Genomic DNA, 12,419 nt, shown 5'->3' with positions numbered 1-12,419 from the left:
ATATAGGAAACCATTCAGTTGGTTTGATTTTCAAAATAAAGGCTCGGGAAACCGTATAAAAGTTGATCAGGATTCTCTAAAATTTAACCTTTTCAGAAAAGAAAAAGTTAGTTTTCAGAAATGTACTTTTTTCAAAAACAACCCAGTTATTTAGTTTATAAAATTGGTTAAGTTTAGCCTATTCTCAGTTTTACAAATTGAGAGACTGATAAAAAATAACTGAAATATCTGAAATGCATTTGGGGTGTATGGTAACAAAGACTCACTGTTTTGAACCGGAGAAAAACGAAACGAAACAAATTTCTGTAATTACATAAAGCAATTTAACTTATGTTTAAACTTTCACTTACACCTCAGATATACCGTTTTTACTCTTATTGTGATTAAAATGGTTGATGTGCATGTACTTTTACTGATTACAGCCTAATATACAAGGAATGCTTGTGACTCATCCCAAAGAGTGCGCTATGCTGTCTGTGTTTGAAAAACATCAACAATGTACTAAAAACAAGGGCTGTCAGTAACAGATCTCAACACATGTATTTATAGTGTTGTTTTGCACCAGGATGAGTCAGTGACTACTGCCCAATGTTTAAAATAAAAAAAAATGTGTGGGGGTGTGACAGCTGAAAATCAGCTATCACACCCCACACATCATTCTTGCCATTCCCACATTCTCTTATGCACCCTTTATCTTGCATTTAGCAGAAAACCAGTTACTGTTTGCACATAAAGACGGAGGTGAGCATCGAGACACATCAAAAGGCAGAACAGGAAACATGGTGTGAGAATTAAAACCACAAAGAGACACAGCAGATTCCAGATTGCTTTAGAAGATATATAGATATATTTTTTCAGATTTGAATATTAATGTCAAAAATACATACTATGATATACAGTTTGCACTACATCATCTTAGCATGGCAGACGTCACAAGTAATAACTGAAATATTTAAATATTAAATAAACCGATGGTAAGTAAACTGAAAGTGAATGTGTAAACACTAAACTAAGGTTATTCTTTCTATTGCAACACTTCCAATAAAGTGGTTTTGTAACAGTACAAAAGTATTAGAATATTTCTATTTTCTGTTTCATTTCCAGTTACATTGAGAAAAAAAAATCCACAGTGCACTTCTGATGTTCTGCTGTGATGCTTTCACGTAAGTCTATCTTGATTGCTCGTTCGACTGGTTTTTTTTTGTTGTTGCTGTTTTTTTTTTCTTTCAGTGGTCCATGGTATATGTTGCACCGCGGTTTGCCATAGGGTTCTTCATCTATATGCACAACCTCTGCTCCGAGCTCAGGAATCACAGAGAGAAAACTGAGTACACGTTCAGCTGGGTCAATCTAATCTTCAAAAATTTAAAATCGGAATCGTTTATTATTAAAAGGCCATCACATTCAATTAGAAACAAATTATTTCTTATTTCACACTCAATAGGTCTAATTAACATTTCGATTTAACGCCTCGACTCTTTTCAAATCAATTTTTTGTCTAACTTTATGTGCGTCTACTCTCCTGCAAGACGCTGGAGGGGATACACACAACAGACGGTAAGCGTGTTACCCATGAAATCTGTTAAAAACATATTGACCAGGAGTACAACATCAGAAATACATCCTAAAACTGAAACTTTTGACTCCGCCTGTCTGCTCCAAAGCTGTAAGCTTAACAGAGAACAAGCTTTTATTTCTGATGAGTCTCCTAGGATCTCAGCTTGCTGCCCCCTTTGCCAGTTTTGGATGACAGGGGATGAAACATAAGTTTGTGGAGACAGACCATGAGAGGCTTTTGACTCTGGTCCTTAAACCTCGTCTCTTTTCAAATGGACTAACGGTCTGAGTCTGTCGCTGGCATCAAGTTGTGACTAATATTTCAGTAGTGGCCTGCCGGGTGGAGGAGGGAGGGCTTCAGGCCTCAGCAGCGGGAAGAGTACGGCGGGTCAACAGGGGACTCTGTGAAGGACTGGAGCTCGTAAGCAGCACCGCTGTCCACCTCCATGGACTTCCTGGAAAACAGCAGACGGATGTCCCTATGGAGGTAGATCTTCCCAGACTTAGAGCTCTGGAACCTGGTGGAGATTGGGAGAGGGAGAAAAGCATGAAATGACAGGCCAAAAGCATGAAAATGGGAGTATAAACATGGGTTCTGCTGGATATGCTCCACTTTGAGTGTTCAGACAAAAATAACGGCCATCTCACCTCAGGTGAATGAGGTAGCGCAAGGTTCGTCCCTGGCCCAGGGCGAGGGGTTTCCTGCTGGTCTGATTGTTTGTGTCACGACGGACGGGAACAGAGAAGGTCCTCTGGCGTAAGAAGGTCTGGTGTCCAGCTGGCATGGCTCGTAGGTCATAGGTCACAACAAACATCTTTACCACTGTCTTGTTAGGGTTGAATAAGGTCTGAGGGGTTTAACCGGAGAGCATGGCAGGGTTAAAACCATTTTAAAGTCAGGCTTTGTAATAAGTTTTAACACTGTCTTTCATTTAACTATAGCAAATATTTTTTTACACTTTACATGCTGTGATCAAGATACATAATATGACTATTCATCTATACCTACAATCCCAACAATGTAATCAGAGTATTAAGGAGATAAGAGCTTTCTGCACTATAAATGAAACAAAACATAGCCTTGAACAGGTCCCTGCATGTTTAATGATGTAGTTTCCTCTACATCCACAAGGAGTCTCCATTCACTTTTGTTACTTACTGTAATCTGCTCTTTGTTCTCAGACACGCTGTGATGTAGCTATATTTTGAAAACATGTCTACTGTCAACTGTGAAAGAAAATCCTCACCACTTGAATGGTTCCTGATGGAGGTACACGGTAGCCCCTTTTTCCCAGGGACTCCAGGTTTATCACACCCTGCCAGAAAACACATGACAATCAAAAACAGGCAAACAGAAGTAACACACATGAGCTAATATAGTTTTATCTCTAGGCTTAGGGGGCTTTATTATTACTTTATAGAAAAAGAAATTTTACCATATATGGTGAGGGAGCATTGTCATCAGAGACACTATAGAATGACACATCTGCAGGTAAGGTAAGGTGACTGGGGCAGAAGGATCCGCTGGCGCCGACCTCTGCTGTGAAACCCTCCACTGTCCCTAAAGGCTCCAGGCGGTAGTTCAGCACACACTCCTAATGGGACATAAGTTCACATGTTTTCATTTTTCTTTAAAAAAAAGTATGGTGGTTGCTCAAGGTTAAATCCCTTTGAGAATGTGACAGTTTAGGGATCCAAAAAGGAGAAGCGGACTTGAGCTAATGTCAAAAACCATAGCTGAAGAGAACAGATGATTCTGTGTTTGTGTGCTATACCTCAAAGTTTCCCAGCAGGCTGAGACTGGCAGGTGGAGCACTAGCACTGAACAGCTGCTGTGACTCATCCGTGTACCCCTCTCTCTTTAGACACACCCTGTAGTAAAAAAACACATGCTGGATCAACACGTTTTTAAATGCGTTATGTAAATGTGTTATGTAAATGCCTAAAGGTATTTACATGGCACACATTTCTAGTGTGCCTTAATAGATATGCGTCTCAGGTGAACTAAAATTATCTCAAACCGGCTTCCATCTGTGTATAAACACGAGTGGCAACTTGAAATGTTGGTTACTCTGAAATCCTAATTCACTAGAAGTGCAAATAAAGTGTTCAGGCCCACAGGTCACAACATAGAAACTTTACATATGACTCTTTCAATCAACCATGTTTTTTGGCAAAATATAAACAAATAATATCCTATAGTGCCTTTCACCAACCAGAGCAAAACTGCTCTTTTAAACAGCTAAAATGACCTTTCACCCCCGAATACCAAACTCTTCAAACATCTGCTGTACAAAAAAGCAGCACTGAGCTTCCACCCACATTTGCTGTGTGTAGGCAGAGCCATGAATCTCTGTGTATATAAAGCCAGTTCAGTGCTGTCTGCCATTTTGAGCTGCGTGTGTGCATTTCTAGATGCAGTCACAGTACAGCAGAGCTTCAGCAGGTGGCACTGTGAGAGGAAAAGTCAGCAGAATGGGGCTGACCCAGCTTTAGCCCTCTGTGAAGCTGCTATGGTCTCATCTTTTCTCACACAGCCTGATTTATGCAACTGTTTATCTGAGGCTTTTGTATCCAAGGGTTCGGGTGTGATTATAATCTGAATCTTCTGTACTTTACAATATAAGCTGTATAATAAACAAAATACCTCTATCTTCAAGTTTTTCTCGATATTTGTTACATATAATAAAAGCTGTGAGCCTGGAAAGTGAGCGAAACATGTAGGTTTTAAAAATCATGATGAAAAGTATGAGTAACTAGATCCAGATGGTACTGTAATCATCAGATAATGTGGGTGGTAACTGTAAGACAAAAGACTGCATTGTAACTAGTCAAAGCGCCCAAAACTTAGTTTCTTGTACAAAATGAGTTGGAAACTAGTAACTATAGTAACACAGATCCCAGGTGAGAAAATGTATACCTTTTCCCAGAGGCCCAAGGCAAACCCTTACAGCCAGCCACAGAGGTGTCCAGGTCAAAGTATCCTGTTTGACTTTTCCTCTGAGGAACCTGTAGCAGACACACAGGACACCATCAACACATATTTTTAGTTATTTATATTTTTATAGAGAGAGTGTCATGACCTGCATGTGTCAGCTTGCTGCTGGTGAGACTTAAATGTGTGTGTGTACAGTATGTGTAAAAGTGATCAGAAGACAGGAAACTGTGATGATGAAACTTGTGACTGGTGAGATGCTGATGAGTCATTTAGCTTACGTATCGCCATGTGTGCACATCAACGCTGAAAAACTACTCAGTAGCCCAGCAGCCAAAAAAAAAAAGCTATCCTAATCATCAACATTTAAAGTACTGTAGTATATTCATTGGTGAAGCACTGTGAGTAATGCTTCAACAAGAGGTGGTGAGCATGGTGTTATGACAAAGACTTGCATGGACTCTGACAGTGACTATTAAAGCATAGCTAAAACATTAGGTAAGCCCGCATCTGACTCAAGTGTCTTTTTCGCAGATGTTCAATTTTGAAGCTGAGAACTGTTTCAGTTAGAAGACATGAAGCTACTGTACATGAATGTGTGTGTGCTTGTGTGTTACTTACAGGGCTGGAGAGCAGAGGCAGGCCAGTGCAGGGGTGGAAGGCCTTGGTTGCTGTAGCGTCTAATGAGTGGCGATTCTGTTTCTTCCAGCTGTTGCAGGGACGCAGAGGGGAGGGACTCGAAGCACGCTGGGAGTATAGAGAGAATACATTAAAACAGCTTGCAAGTGGACAAGTGAACTTACATCATCTTCCCACCCCAGCTGAACTTAGAATAAAGCATGTTACTCTGTTACCTTTTTTTTGTCTTACATATAAAACTGTGATTAGCACAGGTGTGACACATTATTGATGACTAAAAGGGTATCACACATACTGGACAATGCTCATTAGAGAAAGAATTGTCTTACGAGAACAGTAGAAGGTGGAGTCATATCTAGACTTGATGTGCTGGAGCATCCAGAATCTGAGGGTGCCTGGTTCTCATCCTGCAGGGTCGGGGCCTGGGCAGGTTTGCAGTTTTGCATCTGCATTTGCATCTGGGATTGAGCTTGAGGCTTGCTGTGGTCGTGGCTTCTGTTACAGTTCATGTTTGGGCTGGCGTAGTCGCAAGTCCAGTTCGAAATCTGGGCTTGCCAGGAGCGGTTTTCGATGAGGGGGGAGGCAGGGGGGGATTCATGGCTGCTGGGTGTCCTGACTCTGAGCTTTTCCTTTGGAGGAGTTCGTAAACGCTGACCAGCCTGTGCATAGGACTGGCCTCTGAATGAGGGTTCTTCAAGTGTAGACTGAGCACCATTTTGGGCCCGGGGAGAATGGCATTCGGAACCCCGATCAACTCGGGGCTTGTCTGTGCAAACAGGCGTGTGTGTGGCAGCGGTGTGCGTGCTGCCTCTGTGAGGTTCGTGGCTAGGTATGTGGCCGTTGGTGTAGCCGTTGGTGGCAGTGTGTGGGGCATGTGGGGTGTGTGTGGTGTGCGAGTATGTGCGGACTGTGTGTGTCACTGTTGTTGTGTGAGTATGGTGCAGAGGGCTGCCGCTTCTGCTGTGCCGGGGGGACAGAGAGGGGACAGACAGTCTCTCCTGAATGAGCCTAGTAATGTCTTGAACTGCTTGGGCAATCAGAGAGCTGTCTGTATCCCTCTCCCTGTCTTTCTCCTTTTCTCTGTCCGACTCCTTCTCCCCGTTCCTCTCCTCTTCTCTGTCTCTTGTCTCAGTCATTTTTAGCCTCCTGCAGGCTGCAGGTTTAGGGGAGGAGCTTTCCCATTTCCCGAAAGAAGTGTCAGCCACAGGTGTGTTAAATGGGGTGGCCCACACATGTCCCACAGACTCATAGGGCGGTACCTCAGGCTCTTTGGTCTTACTGGCAGTTATATCATCATGGTTACTGCCCCACATGGCTTTGGGAGGGTTGTCAGAAGCAAAAAGGCCGGGAGGGAGTGGGGGTGCTGTGGGGTCACAAAAGTTGAGCCTCTGTGCAATACGGGCAATAACTTCCTGTCTCTCCTGCAGCAGGGAACCAATCAGTGGGTTTGTCTCAGGTGCAGCAGGCCTCGGGGAGGGGCAGCGGGGTGGCTCGGCCATGGAAAAATTCTTAAAAGCTCTCAGAGGCTCGGGGAGTGCACTCTTTGACCTCTCGTTGTTGTTGCTGGTACAAGAACCATAGTCTTCTACCTGTGTGGGTTCAGATGAACCATTGAGAGCTGAGTACAGCCACTTCCCTGCTTTACTTGTAGGAAGTGGGGAGGGGGAGTGGGAGCGGGATGGCGTGGGGGAGTGAGAGGGCCTGTGGAAGAGTGGGGAGCCCTGACGTTGGGGGGCGTTGCCCTGTGGGAGCTCTCCGTTCTGATACGAGTGATTTTCACCAGGCTCTTGGCTCTTCTTGCTGTATGGATGTGGCACAGATGTGTGAGGAAGGCTGTTAATGGGGATGTTGTTGATGGGGAGATTGGGAATGGGTAAGCCGTTGAGGAGAAGGCTGGACATTGAGTTGGAGCTCTTGCTGTACGTATTAGAGTTGCTGAGGAGGTTGTCCTTACTGGGGTCCTGGTTCTTTTTGAGGGTGGGCAGGCCACCATGGCTGTTAAGGTTTGGGTTGAGGCTGGGAGTCTTACTGTAAAGCGGAGGAAGGCCGGTATGGATGCTGCAGGCCAGGGTGGGATAGGTGGGCTGTCTGGGGAGCGACTGGACACGGACCTGCAGTGCAACACTCTGGGAAACATTGGGGACTGGGAATATGTGCTCTGAAGGTGGTTGGGAAAACTGCCACACCAACTCTTCGTCAGCAGCACTGATCCTGTTGGATGGAAAAATCCTGATTCAATAAACAGGGTCCTGTTAACTGTTAAGTTTAAAAGAACGTTCTGGGCTGTAATAACATTTTAGCTATGCACACAAAACTTACACATGTGTATATAAATGTGCAACTAACATAACTTTCGCTTTATTGTGGAACTAGCACTAGTGTGGAAGCTTGACTGAACAGTCTTCAGCTCATCACCGTTAAAGTCTTCAGTGAGTGTTACATCTGACCTGTACAGGATGTTTCTGGGGACGATGCCATGTGAGGCACTGAGCCAGGCGCTGAGCTGGGAGAAGAAGACGTAAGAACGAACAGCCAACAGCAGGGTCTTCTCTTCAATGAAACGATCGCCGCTTCTATAAAAAAAGAGAAAAAAAATGGTGGAAGTGTGCCAGTATGTCAGGTTAATGAGAAAACGATGTGTATTTTTTTAATCTTTCACAGTGTTCCTTGTTCCTACACATGTGAGAAGGAAAGTAGGCCAATATGTCAGACTAATTAACTCCCTGAGTACCGCACCAATTATATATATTTTTTATTATTCACTTTTTGGATTTTTGACCATTGTTTTATTTTCTAGTTCTTTTAAAGCTTTTAACTGTGCTTTGTTTTTCTGTCCTTTTGGGGTTTTTTTTGTTTTTTAACTAAAGATTTTTCAAATTTTTGTTGTTGTTGGTGAAGGTTTTCCTTGTCCCCCAAATATAAAATAAAATGCAGTTTTTATGCAGCAGTTTTGTAAAACACATGATGTAAGACGACTGTTATGCCCCATGTTTGGTCCATGTGCAACAGGCCTGCTGGTAAACAAGCACATGTAAATGATACTTAGAGACCCAACATACCATGTACATCCTTTCAAGTTTAGCAGCTGCAGTGACCCTTACAGACGTGTTATAAGTTTCTGCATCTGTGAGTATGCTGTTGTCCATTTGGCTCAGAGTCAGTTTTATCATCAGACTGTGAGCGTGAGGCTCTGTCCAGTCAAGTTAAAAAACATTTGTAACAAGATTATTGATATCATTTCCCTATCATTAAGGCATGAATAGCTCTGACAGTAATAACAATTTTGTATTCCACAAATCAAGTGCTTTTTCAGCTAGTCTCAACAAGATCAAACAGGGCTGAGAGCCAGTAAACAAGTTATGTTTGTGTTGTTTTTCTTCTTTGAAAAATCTGACTATTCTAGTAGCCTGAACAAATAGTGTCTTGAACACTTTCAAATCTATTTCTTTTAGAAAAATCTGCCTGCACAACAACTTCTTTGTGCTTAAGATGATTCTTCATCAGCAAAACCGAACATTAAAGTAAGCAGAGAGGTAATGCTTCTTGTATAGTAAAAGAGGACGGTGTACGTTACGAAAAATAGCAAAATAGACATTTTCTTGCATTCCCCATCTTTAAAATGGTGTGTGTGTGTGTGTGTGTGTGTGTGTGTGTGTGTGTGTGTGTGTGTGTGTGTGTGTGTGTGTGTGTGTGTGTGTGTGTGTCAGTCATACTGTCTAGGAACAGCCTGCAAGGTCCATCTCTCCAACAGCAGAGCATCTTGTTTGATGACCGGGTCACTGATGAGATCACTTGGGGGGCACTCATCGCCATAGCAACAGTCTGGAAGGAGCATGACCTCGATCATAATGGGTATGTTGTTCCTCCAAAGTAGGATCACCTCAGAACGGGTACGCCTCGCCTGCCGACACTAGGCGCACACACACATCCGTGGACAAAGGTGAGCGGTTAGTGTTTATTAGTGAATGTCAACACCAAAGTTAGGGGCACAGCAGGTAGAGAGTAAATATTGCTATTAACCTCTGAGTTTTAAAAAAAAGAAGATATTTTTATCCTGCACGGCAGTCCAGTGACAGAGGAATATACTGTAGACTCAATTTATTAGCTATACTTTGCAAAAATTAAAGCAGCCTAACACAGCAGTTCGTTACAAAGTTACAACTCTGTTGCCAAACTAGAAATAAAAATTTATTACAGAGCTTCATTATCTTTACTAATGCATCAGTACAGTGTGTATACCATCAAATCAGAGCAGCTTAGGTACCACTCATCCTGAAACATCCTGTTAACATGTTACACTTCATTCTGAATATTTAATTTTTTATGATCGCAGTTTTCTTTTGCTTTTATTGCACGAGGGCTGTTACCTAGTCTTACGTAATACGTTACTTTTCAACTGTCAGAAGTTAACAAGATACAAAAACAACTGAATGTGTTTAAATATTATTGTTTTGGTTTTTATAAATGCACAACTAAAACAATTCAGCTGACAGTTAATTCTTAACAGGTCACCTGTTATGCTTCGAAATTATGTGTATATCTTTTTATTGTTGGTGTTTTTGAATGAAGTCAGCATAGTGCATTGTTTACATTTTTGGGTGCTCCTCTATCATTGGGCTTAAACCCACAACACTGCAAAAAACATTATTATTTATTTATGTTTTAAACAAAACTTTTGAGACAGCAGACTCAGTTCCTGCACATCTCCACTTTCCAATTTATCTTTGTTTGTTTGTCTGTCTTGGGTTATTACGTTGAGATGTTAAAACCGTAAGATTAATGCGCAACTAATCAATACCTGAAGCGCTCAAAACGTCAGCTGTGGATTGGTATGACAAAATTTAAAAGGAATTCAGGGCAGTACACCAGATAAACTGGATGAACTGGTATACCGCCCAGCCTCAGGAAAGTCAACTTTTAGTTTACATAACAAAGACTGCATGAGTAACTGTGTACATTGACATTGCTTAAAGCAAGGAAAAATTCTGTGCCTGAAGGAGGACTGGAAGGTCACCCCACAGAAGGTTATCAGCGTTTTGTGCCTTTTACACCTCAATTCCTGATAAAATGTTTACTAAAGTGAATGATGGTGCAAATCTACATGTTGTTAAAATTCAGGTGGATCTATCATTTGACTACACGTAACATGGAGATTGGCTCTGTATCGACCTGTTAACCATTTCAGAAAGACAAGAACGCAATATAATTGCATTAAATGTGATCCCCTTATGTTTACATGTAAGGTTGATCCAAACTGCAGATAAATGCATGAAGTCACACTCTACTCACTCAGAAACGTAAATTATAATGTATATTTTTTTAGACCTTAAAAAAAAAAAAAAAAAAAAAATATATATATATATATATATATATATATATATATATATATATATATATATATATATATACTTTTAACACAGATTTTCTAACTTGAATTTTATATCGTAGGTCAAGCTTTTTAACCAATTGTTTAAAGCAACGCTCTTCGACCGTGTAACCACAGCACTAATTTCCATCCACCCTTTGCATTTCCGGTCAGATGGACTCTAACTCCCGTGTGCTGCAGCTCTCGGTAGAGTCACTTGTTTACATTTGGGTAGCATATCACCAGTTGTACTTAATGGTTTGTTGTTTCCACGCTTAGTGGGAACAGTTTTCTTGTACATTTTGCAAAGCATTGTGGTTGGTTGAAGTAGTTCTCTTTTTAGGTACTAAATCATCATCTGAGGGTGATGCACAGCTCTCAGACATGCCCGGGCTTGTCTGATAATTGTGTCCATAGCATGACCATAGTAATAATATCTCCACATGGAATTTTTAATCATGTAAAAATCTGTAGCGCTATCATTGCAGGTGATATGACATGGAACAGCCACGTAACTACCACTAACTGCTGACCCACAGCGAACCAAAGTAAGCCTATTTTACGAATACAAAACATAGGGCTCCTTTCAATATGTACATGCAGCCATATTCTTAATGTGGAACAGTTTAAAAAACACAAGCCTTTAAATGTAGGGTACAGTACCAGATAACTTTATGCCTTGCCTGGATGTATGAAATAAATCTTACCTGGGGTAGTTTGTCGCTGCATTCATGCTTGTGAAGAGGAGGCATGGCTGACTGGGCTGGTGGACAATGTAGCCCCTCAGTCCTGCCTTTCACAGAATACTCTGGTGTCCTTCCCTCTGTGATGAGTAAGGTCAGGAACACCAGGAACTCCTCCGCGTCGTACTCAAAAAACTCCTCTGTTGCATCTGGACAAGACAAAGAAAGGGTCAGCAGTAGCTATATGACCAGCGCACATTCAAACGAACAAATAATAATAATTTAAAAAAAAAAAAGGGGGGGGGGGGGATCAGCTGGAAAAAAGTATCAATTAAAAAAACAAAAACAAAATGTAATGTACCCATGCCAGAAAGCCACGTGTTCTGCCTGTTCAGTGTTGCATGCTTGAAAATGGCCATTTAACTTGGGCTGGAAAGACTTGTTTAGAGAAGGGGTGTGGGGCAATGCAGTGAATGACACAAGTTTTCCAGTTTGGCCACTTCAAAGGAATATATTTAGACCATCCATGTCAGCTGAGTTGTTGGGTGAAGCCACACACTGATTGTTTCTTCTCTATGTGGCGTGCACATAAACATCAGCCGCAATGACGATGACATCATTAATATTCATTGGAAAAACATTTGCAAACAAAAGATCAACCAGTTACACGAGGAAAACACTCAAGAGAAATCATAAGAGTGCATGCTCCACCAGTTTGGCCAGGGGCTGTGGGTGGGGCTGGCATGAGAGAGCAGGACCTTTAACGGCGCTATTCCCCTCTGACTAACAGCTATACAAGAGCACAAAGGAGAACTAGATGTCACAGTAAAATTACAGCTTATGCTAAGCCACTTTCAATAAATGTACTTGATTCTCAACTACAAAAAGGTGCAGCTGGGTCAGTAAGATGATAGTCAACTAACTCGCGTGTCTCCTGCCACAACAAAATTAAACAAATCCTGCTGTTTGTGTTATAAATGAGCTTAGACCTTAAGGAGGGTATTTTTAGCAAACAGCTGAAGAGCCTGTCTTAGTTCTCCATCTCCTGCTCTTCTCCAGAGAAAACTCCCAGAATCCCGCAGGAGGTCAGCTGATGCACAGCAGCACAAAGAATCACAGCTTTCTTTCTTCTGACGCACAGGAGTTGCCTGTACATATAACCTCTGCAGGTCTAAATAAGTGAGCCAGCAGCAAACCAAACTCAAGTCAAATTTAGGGGAAAACACTGCTCTCACTCTCT

General features: G+C 41.9%; 1 protein-coding gene across 1 annotated transcript in view; it reads right to left on the bottom strand.

Annotated features, from left to right (window-relative positions):
- Nucleotides 1–824: 824 nt before the first annotated feature.
- Nucleotides 825–12,419, bottom strand: part of atosa (atos homolog A) — a 32,605-nt gene continuing 21,010 nt past the window's right edge. The window contains exons 2-12 of the mRNA XM_006779827.2: nt 11,204–11,388; nt 8,845–9,041; nt 7,579–7,704; nt 5,461–7,342; nt 5,114–5,239; nt 4,478–4,566; nt 3,333–3,429; nt 2,994–3,152; nt 2,805–2,873; nt 2,206–2,405; nt 825–2,075 (exon numbers count right to left, since the gene is read on the bottom strand). Of these exons, the coding sequence (XP_006779890.1) occupies nt 1,922–2,075; nt 2,206–2,405; nt 2,805–2,873; nt 2,994–3,152; nt 3,333–3,429; nt 4,478–4,566; nt 5,114–5,239; nt 5,461–7,342; nt 7,579–7,704; nt 8,845–9,041; nt 11,204–11,388 (3,284 nt within the window). The 3' untranslated portion in view covers nt 825–1,921. The remainder of the gene's footprint in view (nt 2,076–2,205; nt 2,406–2,804; nt 2,874–2,993; nt 3,153–3,332; nt 3,430–4,477; nt 4,567–5,113; nt 5,240–5,460; nt 7,343–7,578; nt 7,705–8,844; nt 9,042–11,203; nt 11,389–12,419) is intronic.

Source organism: Neolamprologus brichardi, chromosome 1, assembly GCF_056152115.1.
Source record: "Neolamprologus brichardi isolate AB-2024 chromosome 1, ASM5615211v1, whole genome shotgun sequence".
Lineage (NCBI taxonomy): Eukaryota > Metazoa > Chordata > Actinopteri > Cichliformes > Cichlidae > Neolamprologus > Neolamprologus brichardi.
The sequence above is the reverse complement of the archived record's forward strand: the minus strand, read 5'-3'. Positions and strand labels throughout refer to the sequence as shown.